The 21,111-nt window shown below is 25.6% G+C and overlaps 1 protein-coding gene across 1 annotated transcript; it reads left to right on the top strand.

The window, feature by feature from the left end:
* Positions 1–5,779: 5,779 nt before the first annotated feature.
* On the top strand, positions 5,780–16,880 carry LOC135927252 (uncharacterized). Its single transcript, XM_065463207.1, has 9 exons — positions 5,780–5,795; positions 6,055–6,151; positions 6,638–6,712; positions 11,371–11,431; positions 11,564–11,730; positions 12,361–12,474; positions 13,145–13,187; positions 13,312–13,490; positions 16,780–16,880. Exons 2-9 carry the CDS (start codon positions 6,062–6,064, stop codon positions 16,864–16,866), a joined length of 816 nt encoding a protein of 271 aa, XP_065319279.1. The 5' UTR covers positions 5,780–5,795; positions 6,055–6,061; the 3' UTR covers positions 16,867–16,880.
* The last annotated feature ends 4,231 nt before the right edge of the window (positions 16,881–21,111 follow it).

The following is a 21,111-nucleotide window of genomic DNA, read 5'->3' on the forward strand; positions in this document are numbered from 1 at the left end:
CATGAGTAAAGTAAAAATTAACAAAACTCGAATTCGGAATAAAATTTCGGACCCATTTTTGGAAAATTTACTGTTAATATCCAGCGAAATTGATGTTTTTGAAAAATTTACAATTGATGATATTATAACACAATTTGCTTTAACATCAATAAGGTTATCCAAATTATTAATAAAATAATTAATGTATCTTTTTCACAGCGAATATATAGGTTTTTAAATAATGTATATTTAACTTAACATTTTATAATTTCAATGCAAAATATACTATAATTCATTTTATTCTAATATTTTATATAATAGCTCTATTTACAATACATGTTTTTAATTATGTGGAATCAAGCTAAATATACCTCTTTAAATTTATTCGTCTTATATTTTTTACAATATTTTAGATCTTTTTCATAGAAATATTAATATGTTATCTCATTTAATTCACTTATATATATTTTATGGAAATAAAGTGAATACCAAATTATGAAAAGATTGCATTATTTAAATAAAAGTTCATTATCACTTACAAATTTTTAAATTTTTTTCCCTAAATAGGCTTGAAAGATTGTAAATAGAATTATGTTGTAAGGTTATAAATGGTGGCAGATAAGATTTTTTAAATAAAATCCCTATACCATCGTAGGTCTGTAAATTTCGCGGCCGAAGCCCGCAGGATTTTTTTTAGGTGGGTATGGGTAGATTTTGGAGGGGTTTGCCTCCATCAAATTTTCTGCCATGTAGACGCTGATTCAATCCATTCTATATAGAAAGGAAAAAAATTCGCCCACCAAACCTCCTATTTTATGATCACTCTATATCTTATTCTATGTTAAAAATAATTATTTTAATTAAATTTTTGTATCAAAATTTTGCAGAGAATTAGAGATTTTATATATTATTAAAATACTCTAGTATGAATAACATCCCTTTATATAACTATGGATTTATTTTAATGATAATATACGATAAAATAAATTTCAAAATGTAGAAATTTTATATAGATTATTATATATTAAAGATTTATTGTAAATAACTATATTTAAAAACAATATAATTACAATAAAATATGAGTAATTCTTGTAAGGTATTTTAAAAAATGTAATTTAACAATTATAATTTATACAAATGAGTATATTATCAAAATATAAATAATTCTTATTGAAAATGCAATAATTTTATTTAAAATATTAAAGTATAAAAAATAGCATAATATAAAAAATATATAAATATTATGACTAAGAATTCATTATAATTAAGATTTGCATATAAAAATTTTATGACTAAGACCATATTATAATCATATTGCAATTTTATTATTTAAATTTATAAAGAGTGGTCTACTTTTCTCTGAGATTTGCCTAATTCATCTAGAATCAAATTTTTATCTAGATTAACCTTATAAATATTTAGAATGACTAATCCATTTAAATGGTTTTCACGGATCTATTTCTCAAATAGGTTTTTAACCTTTTCAAAGTTGAAAAAGACCTTTCATTAGTGTGGGCACTAATTGGTAAGGTAGCTAAAATAAAAGGCAATATTTTGGTATCAGGCAGGGAATCTAAAGTGCAATTACACATGAAAAGTGCCTGCAAACCATTTTTTAGTCTTTATTCTGTCAAGATTTTTATACCAAAATTTGACATCAGGAAGCGAGTTATCATATGATCCTTATAAATCATCAGAATAAAATCTGAGATTTTCTTAATATCCCCTCGCGTTTCAAGTGTATTCAGACTCAACCGGCAGAAGAAAATAAAAGGTTTTTAAAATAAAATTGTGACTAATAAATCTTTCCTTTAATTAAAATCAAAATGTATCAATACAGGAAATAAAAATATTTATTTTACAAAAATCCTCTGACGTTGATACATCAACATTTAAGCGATTGGACTGTCTATAAACTACTCTAGGTTTAAAAATTTCAATCCCAAACATTTAGCGATCTCCTTTTTCATGATCCATGCTGTTTATATTTACCAAATTAAACGATTTTTCTTTTATTTTAAAATAAAAAATTAATTAAAATTTTTAAAACTATCTAATTAGTTTAACAATATATTTATAAATATTCAATTTAACTATGCCAGAAAAGTTACAATATATCTTTATTGATTTAATATTTAGTTCATATAATTTTCAATATGTATTTATAACCATGTGATCATTTAAAATTGACAATTCTTTATTTGTTTTTTAAAATATATAACATTTTGATATCCTATATATTATTTTATTTCTAAATAGAAACTTTGAAATAAAATTATTCGTAATTAAAAAAATTCGGAGATTAAAGAGGGGGGGGGGTCAACCATAAAGCCTCCCCCCCTTCCTTGTCTACGCCACTGTGTAATAGCATGATAAATTTTAATTAAAAAAAAATCATATTTTCTATAATAGTTATTTTTTATTCTTCGTATTGTTTTCTATATTCTTTCTTTTTTTCTCTATTTATATTATATTCTTTTGTTATTCTTATTCATTTCATTTCCTATCTTTTTATATTTATCTTACCCTAATTTTGTAAGCAGCCTTATTAGTAATATTTTATGTCTCCGTCAATGAGTTAGTGTTGTAAACGGCCTAATTTGTTTTTAAAAATGGTCGATTAAATATTATTATTGTAAGCCTGGAGATTTTTCTCATAGATTGCAGAAAGGTTTGGACCTCTATGCCAAATCTCGATTCTTACATAATATTATTTTAGCTAAATTCTTAATCCTGCCGTTTTTAAAAATCGGGCCGTTTGACAACACTATGTGAAGATCATCCCGACCCCCCTGAAAATGGGCTGAGATGATTAGCTTGCCATTTCCAAAAAATTTCCGAATTTTTTCAAATATAAAATGTTACTTTAAGATATTAAACATTTATAATAATAATTATTATATTATTATAAAACCAAAATTAAACTAGATTATGAAATTTTATACAAATATGAAAATATGAATTAAAATACAATTTAGACTCAAGTTTTTCTAAAATTTTTAGAAATTTATTTTATTTAAAAGAAAAGGCCATAACAGTTCAGTAAATTATAAAGGTTCATTCTTCGTTCGCTTTTTGTTTAAATTCAAATTTTCTTGGCCTTGAAATTAATTTTTTTTGAAGAAAAAATTGTCTTTCTGCATGCTCTTATTTTCCATGGGTAATTGCTATAAACGTTCTAAATTTTTTGTATTTTTATTTAAAAAATAATTTGTTATATAATTAAAATAAGAATAAATAAAAATGGAAAGGCGTGATAAAGAATATATCCTCTGTAAAGTCTAAAATAAAAACTTTAAGTATTCAATAAAGGACTGATTTTTCAAAACATTTTCATCTTGTGTTTGGTCTATTAATTTAATATGCAAACGAGGGTTCTCTAAGGTAGCAGGGGAAGGTAAATATGTAAAGAACACATTTTATTCGATTATTGAATATTTATGGCCCATATTGACTTTAAAATTTACCATTAATTCAATTTCTCTGTAGACTCCAACTGTGGCATTTATAATGCAATATGTAATAATTTTACATGTGCAATTAATAGGATTTTATATATTATTTTATAAATAAAATATGTGAACTGAGTAGAGCATCATAATAAAAAAAAATTATTAAAAATGTAATAGCTCCTAAGTAAAAATTTATAGATAACATTTATAATAAAAATAAACCTTTAAAGGGGACACGCCCAAAGCAGGGATAAAAACGGACTGAAATCCCTCTAGTACAAATTGCCCATGAGGTTGCAGCCTCGCCAATTATCCCTAAACATAGCAACTTCAAAGGCAATGGAGGGTTTCACACAATTTAATCCTTCTAGTTTTTGGTGCTTGGCTATTGGGGAATTCAGCCTATAGCTATTGTCAGGGATTTATTCTGAACAATAATTCCTAAAATAATTTGCAAACGAATAAAAATTTCTTATCTTATATTTTAGCACCCAATTAATTAGAATTTGGGATTAAAGAAGGATGTGAAACTGCGAGCTATGTAGTTAGAATCATTTTTGAAGAATCTCATTACGAATGCTTTCAACTCGTTATACCGCATATAATTCAAAGTTTTTCCGATAAATATCCAGAATTTTTAAATTACATACAATTTTAAAATGGATCACTATCAATACTATTTTATAAAAAATGTTTGTCAGTGCAAGGACTCCAGCATGGCGATTCTATAGGTTTACCCTTATTCTATTGCAATATATAAAATAATTGATAATTGTGATCTTAACCTGAACTTTTGATATTTGGATGATGCTAAACTCTTAGACCCTATAAGTAAAATAAATAAAGCTCTCGACATAATCACCCTTAGCTTTCGACATTTAAACGTATCATTAAATAATAAAAAAAATATGAAAATATATTAAAGAACAAAATACTCTTCTCTCAACCTAGATATTTACTCCTATGACTAAAGGCGAAATCTGAATTCTCATGTAACCAATAGGTGGCTCAACCACTATCCAAACATATCTAAAAAAAGAACCTAGAACATCTAACATTAAAGTAACTACCCTTAAACTCTTGCCTTCACATCAGGTTTAAAATTTCTTAAACATTTCAACATTCTTTACTGCTTCCGAAATCAGGAGCTTCCTATTTCCAGAAATTCTCCAAAATAACGAAATTAAAATCAAATCCATTGGAGGATATTTTTAATTTTTAAAACTTGCCAGTAAATATGATTTCAAATTGCCCTCCCCATAAAATCTTGAGGAACGCTCTCCATTACCAATATTAATTTATCATTTGTATCATGTTCCATCAATAACCGAAAACTTATTCTGCTAATCCACCCAACCGAAGATTAGTTACTTAATTTTACCTTATCTATCTGGTCAGCAAAGGTAACAGAGGGAACAGCCTATGCCACAAGCAGGGGAGACTGCTATCGTATCTCGATCCGTTTACTATTTACTTTCGAACAACGACACAGAACAGCTTACAAACCTTTGTTTATTATGGACAAGACTAGTTATGAATAGCCAGAGGCCTATCCAAGCAAAACAATAAGCACTTCTGAAAAACGCCAATTTAGATGTTTTATTTTTTTAATTCAATTATTTTTTTCTCTCGACTTAATATATTTTTTTAATTTAATATAGTTTCAATATTTGTTATGTTTTAAACATTTTGCATGTTTTTATATTCTATATAATCTATTAAAATAAATAAAAGCACTAAATAAAAAAATAGAAATAATCCATTTAGTGGACCCGGCTACAAAGGAAAGTGTATGGAGCCACTAAAAAATTACCCACTAGGCCGCAGCATCGCCAGTTTACCCCAGAGAATATCAGACAGATATGACGCTTTAACATCATCAAAGCCACGAATTTATGACCCTGGGTAAAACTAAAATAATATGAAATCCTGGTATTACCATGCATCAAAATACCTAAGTGCTAGATTTTACATAGAATTTTAATTTTTAAAAAAATAGATCCAAAACCAGAGGTTTTTGCTTGGGCAAACTGTTCCTCAAATTGTTAAAGCTATTAAATATTTACCATTAAAGTTTAAATAAGCACATGGACCAATTAATCTCAAACTATTTAAGTATGGATGGGTCTTTTATATTATGCATTTTTTTATCTAACAGTTCGCTTATATCATTTCTGTTATAGAATGTTTTAATAAGCAATTCTATTTATTTAAAAAATTTTATGAATTTTCTAAAATAGAACTTTCTTGAAATTTAAAGTTTTAGTTTTTTTAAATTTATTTATAAAATGCAATCTATTTTTAAATAGGATATGATAATTGATTTTATTTGAAATAATATTTACAAAACAGACAACACAAGAGGTAAAACATATTATAAAAATTATATTTTTAGAAAAAATCTATTTCATTGTGAAACCTTCCAAACAGATCTATCTCTCAAGTGAGGATGAATATCCTCTTTAAAAAAACTGGTAATCTGTTTTCATACAAGAGGTTTCAGACAATGTCTACAATATGATTTACCAACATTATATTTTTGGTCCAAATTAACTATATAATTTGTTAGTTAAATAATATAGTTATAACACTTTACAAAAACTTTCAAATAATTATGTTTCAGCCTTCTTATGAAAACTAATATGTTTAACGATTTGATGCTGAAAATCTGGTTAGCCATCCACTCATTGTTATTGGTGAAAAAGGCAACGATGGATATTGTAATACTATAATATATATATAATATATATAATATACATCGACATTGAATTATAGGAATATTATATATTTTGAAAATAATATTAACTGTATATAATATAAATAAAGGAGCCCTAAACAAATTTTTTAATAAATAAGGATGGTGTAGCTTGTTTTATTAATTAGACTCTTGTAAACGAAAAAAAATTTTGTAATTTAAAATAAAAATATTTTCTATATTTTATATTTTAGACTGAAATATGTGAATTTACAAGAAAATAATTTCATCAATCAATACTTATAATGTTAAATATTACTTTTAGTTAAGGAGTTAACTCATCTCATCTCCCTTTTTTTTTGATTCAACAAAATATTTATACAGTGCTTTTAATTCAAGTAACGGCAAATCTTTGGCCATGATAATAATAAAATTTGGGTATATATGTAGACGTAAAATATGGTTCCAATTTCAATTAGATTGATAAATAATTAACTATTTTTATATATAGCAAGTGACTGAGACATGCCCCTTTTCCGTATACCCGGTTTTCAAAGTGGATGTTCGCGGAAGAATTATTAAAAGGGTATTGAAATTTTAAATAAATTAAGAAAATGGAAATTATATTTCATCTCTTTGTTTATAAATTTTTAAACTTTCGCATTTTTAATAGTTGGTTTAAATATGATAAATAATTATGTCTTATACTTAATAGGTTGTTATCTGTTTCGTTCTCTAGTGCTGATATAATGGCATATCCTGACTAAAATTTTTGGTTTCAAAGTTAATCCAGTTTCTGTTTTTTTTATATATTTACATTTACACTCATAATGTAATTAGCCCTATATTGCTAAGACATGCTTAAAATGTAATGTAGGAAAGTTATCAAACATATTTTTTTTTTAAATTGTTGATGTGTAGTAAATTATAAATTTAATTTAATAAAACAAATTTATATGAAATTAATTAACAATATAAAATCATTACTTTATCAAACACAAAAAACATGCAATGTTCATAATTTCAATTTTTCCTCCATTGGTAATTTGATAGTTATATATTTAAAAAAAAACTGAATAATATATTTGCACAGAAAAAATATGATTTGCATAAACAGTCGTTATAATTAAAATCTGCTAGCAATAAAAAAACTTAATACTCTTATAATCCCCTCTCATAAGTAATTCCTTATAATCTTGCTCTTTACGATTCCATAATGTAACATCCTGTTTATTTGTTCCCTCACTGCAAATCTTTGTTTTACTGTTGGTTCGGGCACTATTACAACTTGTAAAAAGGTATAGGGTGTTCTCCACAAGCCCAACATCTCATCATCGGGCATCAGTTATAACCGTCTCCGTTTACCAAATCACTTGTTGTTTTCAATTGTCTCCACTCTTTCTTCTCCACCATATAACCGGGCAGCTTATTCTCTGACGGTCTCTCTATGATCGAACTGAATCATTACATACCATTTCCATTTTGACCATATGGTTTCCCATCCTAAGAACATATTTTTCCAGATTTCGTCTAATAGTATCGTACTAAAAAACGATATGATCTTCATTTTCATCTATATTCCAATTATCTTTAGTGATCATAAATAATTTTATAACTTATTCTTCATGAAATTTTTTATTAAATTATCAGAATTTGATTTCTAAGTCTATCAAAACTTCTTTTAATTCTTCTTACATTTAAATATTCTGTATTTTCATAAATTATCAGCTTAATAAAACTATAACAGAAACTTTCTTTAATCTTATTTATTATGAAATCCGACTCCTTGAATTTTAATATCAATTATTCATTTGCATTCTAAATCTTTTCTCTCTTCTTCCTTTCGTTAAAAAAATATATACTTATAGCAATCTCTTTGTTTAGCACAAGTATTTCTTCATTAGCAGAGAGATCTCTCAAGCAAGATTTTTATCAAACCATTCTTCTCAAAAAAACCTAGAGTTGTTAAACCTTACTTTTAAAAGTAGCGCGCTACCGCTATCGCTATTTGTCATAAAATGTAGCACGCTATCTCTATCGCTACCCATCAAAAAAAGTAGCGCGCTATTACTATTTTTTTTCAATAGCTTTGGCTATATAAAAAAATTTATGTAAAAAGACTATAATTTATGCAATAAAAATTATTATTTATAATCATTTCTATACTATCGTTCCCAAATCTAGAGTGACGATCAGAAAGTATAAATTTCTCCTAACTAAGTAATCTCTAAACACTAGCACTTGAGGGCAAGGCAGTATTTATATATATGTATTTTTTTTTAATATAAAAAAAATTATAATGCGTCTAGGATTTTCTATTATATTAGTATCCTTTATTTCAAAAAAATTATCAGTGAACGTCGTTTTTGTAATTGTAACTAGAGCATTTTTGTTTGGTATGAGATTATTCAGCTTTACCATGAGCCGATAACGTTGATTTTTAGCACAATAGGAATTTATATATGGCCAGTTTAGTTTAAAATTGGGATGAATTATAAATTTTATTTGCAAGTACATAATATGTCCAGCATCGTATTATCCGTTTAAGGGCTAATGCTACAGATCCTTTTGTGAGTCTTAGAGTCTAGCCAATGGCCTGTGATTCTCTAGCTCAAATATTAATAACGCATCAATTTATAAATTTAAATAAGTTTTTATCTTTTGTCATCTGTCCAAATATCTGCCATGGTATTAAGATATCTCTGACAACTCTGCTATAGAGCAGTGGCGTAGCCAGAATTTTATCATGGGGGGGGGGGAGGTTCGCCCCCCAAACCTCCATTTTTTTGAACACTTAATTGCTTATATTTTTGGATTTGTTAAAATTGTTTTATATTTTCATATAACAAAATTTTAGGGTATTTTATTATATATTTTACATTCCATTATTTAATCATGTATATATTTTTATTAATTAAAATATTTTCAAAATGTTGATATTTTATATAATACAGATTTTAATATTAAACATTATAATGTATAAAGACTCTATTCACAAAGTAACTTATCATATGAACCTACTAAATCATCAGCATAAAACTCTGAGATTTTTTTAATATCCTATTGTATTTCAAGTGTAATTAACAGTTTAGACTAAACCGGCAAAAGAAAATAAAAGCTTTTTAAAATATAATTATGACTAATAAATCTTTCTTTTAATTGAAATAAAAATGTATCAATAAGGGGAATAAAAATGTTTATTTTATAAAAATTCTCAATAGTTGATGCATCAATATTTGATCGATTGGATTGTCTAGAGACTACTCTAGGTTTAAAAATTTCAATTCCAAACATATTAGCAATCTCCTTTACTTTTTCATATATTTCATGAAATTTTTCATCCACATTCTCTCTGATGTTTGTTAATATTTCAACAATATCCTTTGCTCTATTCATAATCTCACTTAAATCCAAATCAATTTTTTGTAGCATTTTGCTAAAATCATATGTATAATTAAATAAAAAAATAAACACATTGAATTGAAATTAAAAACTGTGTTTAATAATAGCCTGCAAAAGATTTTCGGCATCTGCTGAATCTTTTTCCTTGCTTGATATATAAAATTTTAGTGCTGCAAAGACAATATCATATAGTTCAATAAAGAGTTTCACCGACTCTTGTCTTTAGATGAATCTGGTCGGACAAATTCTTTTTAGTTTTTTTTTTGATTTTTTGGTCAATATCCTGATACGTTTGAATAAATAAATCCCTTTTTCTGGGTGGTGTGAAATAGCTGCAAACCAAAAATAAATATAAAAATAATCAAATGTGTATATCTATTATTATTTATAATGAATTTAAAACATAAAAATCAAGCGTTTATTAAGAATTTATTAAATTAAAATTTAAAAAAAAAAATTTTTTTTTCATTTTTTATGGAAGGGGGGGGGGGTGAACCCCCACTCCCATGCCTACGCCACTGTATTAAAGCATCTTTCATCACTTCAAAGTTATCTGTTATCTTAATCATTAGTGTTTGGTGTCATAAATAGGGGAAAGAGTTTTCATCATCATGATAAATGATGGATTATCAATGAAGTACATTGGCTAAGCTGTATCAATTATAAAATCTACAATGATTATATCAGCCAGTATCTGAGAAATATTAGAATCTATTATTAATCAATTTAGCTTGAATTTTATTGATCTTTTTGGATGCAGTCTCCCCTATACTAAAATTATTACGATGTCTTTCTATCTCTTTAAAACTGTTGGTATGAACCTTCTTATAAAATAAATACCATTAGAATTTAAAAATGACAATTATCATTAGGTATTTTTTGAAATTATAGTTACTAGATTTATTTGAGGATATATTTTTTTTACATATTAAACAAAATTTGCAGGCACCTATTGTTTTTATATTAATTTGAAAATATTTTTCAAATTTTAGAAATGGAAAAGTGTATTATTGTTATCAAGAACATTTTCTTCCAGGGTACCTTCCATTTCATTAATATCATCATTGTTTGACTCACTTACATCGATTTGAATATCCATTTGCGATAACATTTTAAATAATTTAAGCCAGATGATTTTATAATACAAATATAAAATATAAATATAATTTCAAAATTAAATAATAAATAATAAATCATAAAATTATAATTAATTGTGGTGTGTAGGTTTTTTTTGTAAAAATTATCTAATAATCTCTAGAATGTTGTCATGCTTTGGATTAATAAAGTAAAGATTTTAAATTTGTTAATTATAATTTCATAAAAAAAATTTTTTTTTATTAAATTAAGTTTAAACAACACAATATAGTACATATCAATTTTTAAAAGTAAGAGAAATATACCTAATTTAATCCATGTTTTAAAAATATTTTAGTAATGATAAAAAAATTAAATTTAACTATTGCAAAAATACCTATAAAAGATTAAAGGTACATAAATATGTTAATTTTAATCATATAGAGAATTTAATTCACACGAATTAAAAAGTATAAAACTTTTCCCCCAAACTTGTGTTCGAATGAGCAATATGCATTAACTAGTCAATTAAAAATTAATTCTTGCCTACCCATTTATGAAACTCGTTTTGATTATACAAAGTCAAAAGGCATGGAATACACTTATGCTTATTTTTTCTGTGTATTTAATAGTTTATTATGAAATATGATGCAAATCTGCGCACTAAAATAATTAAAAAAATATATGTCTTTTATTATAAAGCACAATAAATTCTGATCATATATATTTATAAGAATAAACTTATTTTATATTTCGAACAAATATTAGCAAATTTCGGACCGTTCCAGCAACATAAGGAAACGAAGCCTCGATGACTCCATAAAGCCACGTAATTAATGATTTTATTATCATTTTTTTTTATTATCGTTGCCTTCGATTCCAGTTTTTTTAAAATCCCTCTCTTACTTCATTACTTTATCAACTAACTAAATTCAAAAACTCTTTACTTTATAAACTAAAGCCAAAATAATTTGCGTGAACGAGAGATTGGTAGCTATAGTAGAAACCCCCAAAAACAGGCGTTGTAGGGTTAGATGCAACGATTGTACATTTGACTCCGGACCAAATTTGCCGCTCGGTTCGCCTATAAGTTGCCATATAGGAATAAATCAATGTGGAACAATATTCGTACACATTATTTTTATATTATGAAAATGTATAAAGTGACTATCGTGTAAGAAGGAAAAATAAGGAAGGCCAGAAAATAGAATTGAAGGGAGGAAAATATAAAAGCTTTATTGAAATGGCGAATGGGAAGTCATCATTATAATCTCCCGCTATGTGAATTGTAAATTATGAAGATCCATTATTAAATAATTTTGTTTTAACTATTAAGATTTATTTATATGGGAATGCATTTAATAAGCAGCATCTAAAAATATTTTATTTTCATATGTTCGAATGCAATTGAGATAGTATTTAATAAACTTGTCCAAAACTTGTAAAAAAATAATATAGGAAAATGAGTGAACTGAAATCATTCTATAAGGTATTTAGCAATTTTGTAAAAAGGCCGTTTCCTTGTATTTTTCTTCCAAAAAAGCTCATTTAGTTTTGTACAAAATCATAACAACTTCAATTATTTATGAACAGAAATTAATTATAACCCTATCGATACCGTGATTGTTTTCACACCACTATAATAAATTGTGAGAAAATAAATAATAGTTTATAGGAAACCACATTCCAGTTTTATAAAGATTTAAAATTATATATTTTCAAGGTACGATAACTGGATTTTATTTTTTAATTTTAAAGAACAATGGATTTTATGAGAATGATGCGGATCTTGAAGTTATGGAAGGAGACCAAGTTATCAATACAGCTACATTTAAAATTAGTTGTCCGAGGTCTAAAATATATACTATGCCTGTAAGTTTTCAATTTATTTTATTTTTTTATCTTTTTGACTAAATTTTTCTATAAAGGCTAGAGGTAAGCAATGAGCTGATTGTGGTCCCCAAATCTCACTTTGTCGCTCATAGTTTTAGAAAATATCATGCATGCCCATTAGTTAAAAATAATGTACTTATACCTGTTCGATGTTTAAAATAATTTGATATGTTGGTAAAAGTATTATTAGAAATTATTGGGTCAACTAAAAAATATACATTATGATTTTTTTTTAAATCTATAACTTATACTGAAAAGCCTATATGAATTTCTAAACCGAAATGAACCAATATAAATTTATTAAAAGTAACGAAATAATTATAATACCGAAAGTTGACACATAACTTTTAGGTAAAATATTCTAAGACGGCAGCCCCATCCCGTAATTTTTTTTCTCTTAAAAACCGAAGCATTTCTGACCTCAAAGTGAAGAATTAATCCCTCAGCCCTCTAATCTTATCTCAGATAGTGAATTGATTTGAATATAGCAACACTTACTGGGGGTAGAGAATACTAATAATATATTCTGGGAAAATTTACATTTCTTTGTTTATTGTGTAGATTTTTTTTTATAATAAATCTTATATCAAATTTTTATTAATTTTAAATAAAACATGAATGTCATATTTTATATAATTAAAAAATTAAGAAAGTTCCAATCGAAGTAGTACGCCCACCCGAACCCATGGAAAGTAAAATATTTTTTCTCTTAAAAATAGTTTTTTTTATTTAGTAATTCTTAGTTTGAAATGCTTATACTTTCCTACATTTTTACGTCTTTTGTTTTTTGATTATTGATCAACTAACCTTATTTAGTTAACGCTTACAATGCCGGTAAAGGGAGTATGGATATAGTGCTCAAATTTCAAAAAGTTTTTACAGATAAGGTACATTTCGGGAGAAATAGTAAAGATATACGTTGCCAGAGAAATATCTTACCCAATAGTGGAATGGTAGTTATAGACAATATCCCTGAGTCCTGCGGTTTTAGAAAGGTTACTTATTACATCGTATATTATGATAAATACTCTGACTCTCCGTTAAATAATTCCTGATTTTATTTACATCGATTTGTGGTTTAATTTTAGAATGATATAAAGCACTTACTCATTCTTAAACCTACTTTGTGTCCGTTAAATTTTCTGCAAAAAAGTTCTTATAAAATAATTAATACTAGAAGAAATATTTTATTAAAAATCAACCAATAACAAATATCAACCTATCATCTCACTTGAGTATTGTATCTGACGTTTATTTTATTCTATTTTATGTCCATAAAAAATATTAGCAAGAAAATACATGACCTTCCTTAATGTCAAATACATTAACCTTGAAATATCAATTGATAACTTTAAATTAATAATTAAATATTATTTAATCTGATTATCTCCAGAGTTGTTAAAGTAGCGCGCTACTTAGCGCGCTATCTTTTTTGGTAGCTATAGCTAATAGCGGCTACTTTTTTTAAAATTATTTAATTTTTTAGCGCGCTACTTTTAAAAAATATAATGAATGTAAGTACAAGCACGAAAATTTAAGTATAATACCATAATTAATTATAATTTTTATGATTTATTATTTAATTTTGAAATTGAAATATATTTTCAATTTGTACATAATATTTTCAATTTGTATTATAAACCTAAATCACCTGTTAATAATTTAAAATGGCATTGCATATGGATATCCAAATCGTTGAAAGTGATTCAGAGTCAGACAATGATATTAATGAAATGGAAGATACCAGGGAAGAAAATAATATTCATAGCAATACTTTCCCATTCCCTAGATTTCAAAAATTTTTCAAGATAAATATTAAAACAAAAACTGGCTTCAGATTTATATGTTTATAAGTAAAAAAAATATTTCCTCAAATCAATCCAGTAGATATAACCTCTAGAAACATTTAAAGGTAAATTATCATTTTTACATAAAATAATAATATTTATTTTATAAAACTGTTCATGCTAATAGTTTTTAGAAAATTGAACAACATTTAAATAAATTTGACATAGGTGAATCTACATCCAAGACTAATTCCATTCAGACAAAATTAATTTATAATACAAATGCTAATATTTCTCAGAAATTAATTGATAATATTGTGGATTTTATAATTGATACAGTTCAGCCAAAGTCCTTGGTTGATAATCCATCATTTACTATGATGATTAAAACTTTATCACCTGGTACAACTATTTTATGTAGCCAGACACTTGTGAATAAAATAGCAGATAAGTTTAAAGTGATGAAAGATGCTTTAATAGTAGAATTATCAGAGATATTTCATATATGTACCACGGCAGATAGTTGGACACATAACAGAAGGTAAACACTTATTTATATTTATAAATTGATCTGATTAAATATTTTTGAGCTTATTTGGGAATCACAGGCCATTGGCTAGACCCAGCCCTCAAAAGGATAATAGGATGCCAGTCATACGATGTACTTCCAAATAAAATTATTGACGTGCACAAGTCTTTTAGTATTCATAATAAAGTTTGCAAGATGGTGACCGATAATGGGTCCAATTAGCTGAAGGCCTTCAGTATTATAAATTAATTTTTTAAATATTTAGAGTAATAAAATTAAATCAAGTAATAAATTATAAATTAAATTTTTCAGTATTTATTTAAAAGTTGTTTAATATTTTACATTATATATAGAATTTTTATTAACTAAATACATACATATTTTAGTAATATTATATCATAATTTATATCAAATTATAAAAAAATTAGTGAATTTAACTAATAAAATTTACAACAGAGATGGATTATTTCATTAGTTTTTATTGCAAGTGTCATTGAGCTTACATTTAATATGATATGGTTATTGAATATTTCATGGATGATTAGATTTTTACTATATTTATTTCTTATTGATTAATATCCATTAATTTATATACAGTACAGGGAATTCAATGTATTCATTTGATAAAATATTTTTACTTAGTTACATCATAATTCCTGAGGTTTAAAATTTATAATAGCAACCTAATGATTTTACCACTCCATTTTTGATAAATATCACTACACATTTCTATTAAAAACGGGATGAATAATTTATTCTATTTAATATGAATATAGAATATATGGTGAGGATAAAGCTGAAGGTGAGACACACAGATTATTTAGTAAGGCAAAACTGATACTTTCTGATCGTCGCTTTAGACTTGGGGATGATAATATTGAGATGATTTTATTATTAAAATTCAACAAATTACCATGAATATTTAAAATTTATTACATAAATTTTTTTATAATCAAAATTAACTATATTTTAATATTTATAAATGTTGATTTTTATATATTATTTACTATACAATTACATTATATGCAAAATAAAAAAAAATTGTTTTTAAATTTTTTTTATAAAAAGTAGTCTAAAAGTAGCTAAAGCTACTTTTTAAAAATAGTAGCTAATAGCGAGCTACTTTTTTTTAACGATTGCTATTGAAATTGGAGGGGTGAGTTTTGAAGACATTATCGTCATTAGAATAAACTTTTGGCAATCATATAACTGGTAATTTAAAATTTTAATTTAAATACTTTTTCCGAGTTTTATCAATTTGGTTATTACAACCTAACCTGCTCTTCGATTGTATTTTGTCAATTATTTTATAGGATGAGTTTAATTGATATATAACATGTTTTTTAATTGATTAATTGAACTTAAATTTATTATATTAAATCTTAGCCTGAATGTTTAAGGTTTGTAAAAGAAAAATTTAGGCCCAACCTGGCTCAGATTTTTAAATAAAATCATTCCCCATCCCAGAAACTGGAATCTGGGTTGGATACGATTAGGTCTCCAATATATAAATATTATAAATTATGCCTTCAATTTAAATATTCAGAAATAACTTTGATAATTTAATGTTTATCTATTTATAACAAAATTGAAAATGAATAGTATTTCTCACTTCCCGATTTTTCAAAATTCATTTTATAATTGAGAAGAATATAAGGGAAATATAACATTAAATATTTTCTTGGTCCATGGACCGATATTTTATTGATGTTATCGCCTGCCCTGATGATTCTAATAGGCATAATTGACGCTTGAGATAAATATTTTATGTATTTCATCCTATGTTTTTCTGACATAAATATAAGTATAGTATGTATAAATTTCGATCTCTTTTTTTCAAATAGCTCAAACGAGGATATGTTGAATTTAAAATTTAATTCTGGTAGATGTCAGATTTTTTGACAAAATATTTTAATATTTTTTCAATTTTAAAAGCGCAATACTTTATATTTATTTTTAAACTTACAGAATGGTAAAACCATGCGTTGTGATATGTTCCTGGGTAATCCAAAAAAGAAAAGTACGCCGTGTTACGTTTTAGAGTGTCCACAATAGAAGATTTAAATGCCTTTTTATATAGATTGCAGTTAATGTTTTTATATTTTAAAATGTATTTTGTAGTACCTTTTTTTTAATATTTTTAGAGAAAGTATAAAAGTTAATGTTTTTTCTATGAAAATTTGAAAAATTATCATTTTGGAATTATTATTTTTTTGCAAATGTAATAATTTACTTATTGTGGATTAATGATTATAACGTTTTAACAAAGATTTTTTAATATATGAACTGAATAAAAAATGTTTGTTATATTATGTTCGTTGTAATATTTTTATATTTTTCAAGCTCAAAAATATTAACTTATGCCGGAAGTGGAATTGGTTAATTGAACTAAATTTGAGTCTTTTTTATAAGCAAGAGACTCATCTTAGCAGAATATGCTTAGCCTACGATCCAAGAGATCACTGACTAAATGATGAGAGATAACCGTCCCTCCAATTCCTGTATTAATTTGAATGTTCTATGGGGTCCAATAAATATCAAAAGGCTTTCAAAAAAAATAGTTACAAAATGGCTTTCCATTTATATTACAAAATTATTATTCAATAAAGGGCTTCGTCAGTTGTCACGAGCTTCGTTAACTTGAGGGTTAAAAAAAATTATGTTTTTTTGAGATTAGCAAAAATAGAAATTCTATATTAGCAAAAAAGGGATATCCATATAGAAAGCTAAAAATTTATTAAAATTTTTTGAGGATCTATTTTTTAGCTAGAAATAACTCAAAACCTAGATCCTGAACCAGAATTGGGTAGTAATTGCTGGCTTACATTAAAACAAATGTTTTATAATTAGTAGTGATGTAGATATTTCTAAAAGAATCGAATTGAACGTGTTCACCATGTTCACGTTCGTTCAAAACTTTTTTTAAAAATTTAATATAAATAAAATATATATATTTTTTAAGACAATTTATTAGCAATATTTAAAATTAATATTTTAAGTGAATAAAAAATATTTTTATTTATTAAAAAAATTTCTTATTAATTATTAATATATAAAAACTTATATATCATATAAATCTAATAATTTCTAAAATTTATAAATTTATATTACTTTAAATTGTGTTCAACTATTAAAATATAAAACACTTGATAAAAATAAAAACAAATTTCAAATAATCATACTAAAATAAATAAATTCTAAAAGATAGCAAATCTTTTATATCTATATATGATGATTTTTTACTTTATGTATCTAATCTATAATCATAATAATTTATAAGCCTAAGAAATACAAAATCTAAAATAAATTATTATATTATAAAATATTACAATAAAGTATCTCTTTAAATTACTTGAAGATTTTAAAACTTGATATTATATTTTTTGGATACATTTTGCATTTGGCAAGGATAGAATTGATTTATTGAATATTTGATGTTAGCAAGGTATATATAATATATGGGCCATGATAATATTAATTCAGAATCAGATGATGATGAAATAACATCATGCTTAAGCTAATATATAACTACAAAAATACGAATCGAATAATTCATTATTCCTATTCGTACGAATAATAAAATGATTATTCGATTCAATTATTTTATTTAACCATAAATTAAAAAAGATCGAATATTAAATTTATTTTGTAAAATTTAACTACGGATAAAAGACAAACAAATTTTATTAGTTAGATAAAGTAGAAGCATACATATATAGCATATTTATATATAATGTAGAAAAATCAATATAATATTTATATCATATAGAAGACAAATTTGACAACAAACATTTTTTAAACACAAAGTTTTCCGCATTGTATTCTCTTTTAACGACATTCTATATTTGGTAACCATATGCACTCCAACAGAAAAGAGTCGCTCACATGGGGTTGACGATCCTTGTATTGAAAATAGGTCTCTCGCCATTTTAGATAAAACGGGAAAACAATCTCTGTATAGTTACCACCATTCTAGTGGGTCTTTATTAGACGTAATTTTCGCTAATATTCAACTTCAGAAATTGGCAAGACATTTTGTTTAAAAATTACCTCCATGATTGATTGTATTAATGGTTGACTGGTTGATACATCATATTTTATTTTATAATTATCGAACATTTTCTTAAAATTATTTAATATAGTTGTAACTTTGATATTATAAGACAGGGTAGGTACTCAAAAAATTACAATTTAAGTCTGGGATCTAATATAGCATAATGGTTTCCAAATTTTTAAAATATAATAGGATACTAATTTTTGTTGAGCATTAATTGCGTTTATGAGTGAATTATCAAAGAGACTTAAGTGTTCTATTAATGAAATGGGATGAACAGATTAACGGTAGGATAACCCTGAATTCATAGTGGCGCGATTGCGATTTAGACGCGATAAATACAAAACACAGTAAATATCATATCGCATTCATAGTTACCGATCGCGCGATTTGAATCGCGAAAGCAATACGCCGCGATTTTTTGAAAACACAAATCATTTTGGGATCGGTTCTAAATCGCTAAACGAAAAAGGGATCGGTTCTAAATCGCTAAGCGAAAAATCGCTAAAAAATGGGATGTTCCCAATTTTGTTACCAGTGAAAATCCCAAAGATGGCTATTAGTGTTTTATTTAAAAAATAAAGATTCAAACTGTAGCAGAAAACATAAATAATTTACTTAAACTTAGGAAATTAGATATTAAAGTATGTATAATTTATAGATATGAAAATTTTATTTACATTTAAAAATTTTTTTAGAAAACAATAAAAAATAAAGACTACATAGAATATTTGGGATATCAGTATTTACAGCACAAATCTGGTAAAAGTGCCATATATTACTATTGTCGCAAAAGATGTGGTGGGAGAACAAAACTCACCATTAATTGTGACTTTAGTATAACTAAATGTCATTTAGACACTTGTAAACCAATTCAAAGTAAAACTTAATATTATTATATTTAGATGTTTCACCTTTATCATCAAACATTATCTTAGAACAACTGAGTTCAAATTTTCAAGGTAAAAATATTTTATCACATAATTATAAAACAATAAACTCAAAATCATATAGATGTATCTCAAATATCTTCTCAATCTTATGGAGAATCTTTGGCCCTCTCAAATCCAAGTTAAAAATTATAAATAATATTAATTAACTATAAATTAAATAGATGTATCTCAAATATCTTCTCAATCTCATGGAGAATCCTTGACCCTCTCAAATCCAAGTTAAAAATTATAAATCATATTAAATAACTATAAATTAAATAGATGTATCTCAAATATCTTCTCAATCTCATGGAGAATCCTTGACCCTCTCAAATCCAAGTTAAAAATTATAAATCATATTAATTAACTATAAATTAAATAGATGTATCTCAAATATTTTCTCAATCTCATGGAGAATCCTTGACCCTCTCAAATCCAAGTTAAAAATTATAAATCATATTAATTAACTATAAATTAAATAGATGTATCTCAAATATTTTCTCAATCTCATGGAGAATCCTTGACCCTCTCAAATCCAAGTTAAAAATTATAAATAATCTTAAATAAATATTATAATTTTAGGTACAACATATTATATAACCATTATCAAAACACAAATTTTAAAATAGGTATTTAAAAATTAGATTGCAAATCTTATATTGCTGATAAGTTTCAGCAGATAGTTTTAATTTAGTTTAAGTTAATTAAAATTATTATTTATATATTTATAAAAGGAAGGAGTCATATATTGAGCTATTTCAAATAATCGTGGAATATGGGACATTGAATGGTATCCAGTTTTTACCAGACATGGCACAAACCGTCTATGACGCAGGAGCGATATCTGCTCTACAATTTGTATTTCCCAATATTTTAGTAAAGAGTAAAGTTTAAATTATATATAGTTGTAACATAATTTATTTTTAGGCTGCTTCTTCCATTTTACGCAGGCCATTTGGCGTAAAGTTAAGCATTTAGGCCTAGTCAAGCAGTATAAAGAAGAGACTGCGGTTTACACTATTGTTCGAAGGATGAGTGTACTACCTTTATGCAAGAGAGAGGACATTCAAGTGGTCCGTGATTCTTGTGTAGATCTAGCAGCCAATGACCCGTTAATATTAAGTTTCTTAATATATATGGATACTACCTGTATAAATTCTGATGCAATCTTTCCTCATCAAATTTGGACCAGGTAATTATTTCATTTTTATTAATTCCTCACAATTTATATAAAGGTTTATAATATTTTTAACATTTAATACATTGTTTGGTATTAGGTATAAGATTCAAGGTCCTCGCAGTAATAATCATCTC

The sequence above is a fragment of the Gordionus sp. m RMFG-2023 genome, chromosome 3 (genome assembly GCF_954871325.1).
Source record: "Gordionus sp. m RMFG-2023 chromosome 3, tfGorSpeb1-WG-v2, whole genome shotgun sequence".
In the NCBI taxonomy this organism is placed as follows: domain Eukaryota; kingdom Metazoa; phylum Nematomorpha; class Gordioida; order Chordodea; family Parachordodidae; genus Gordionus; species Gordionus sp. m RMFG-2023.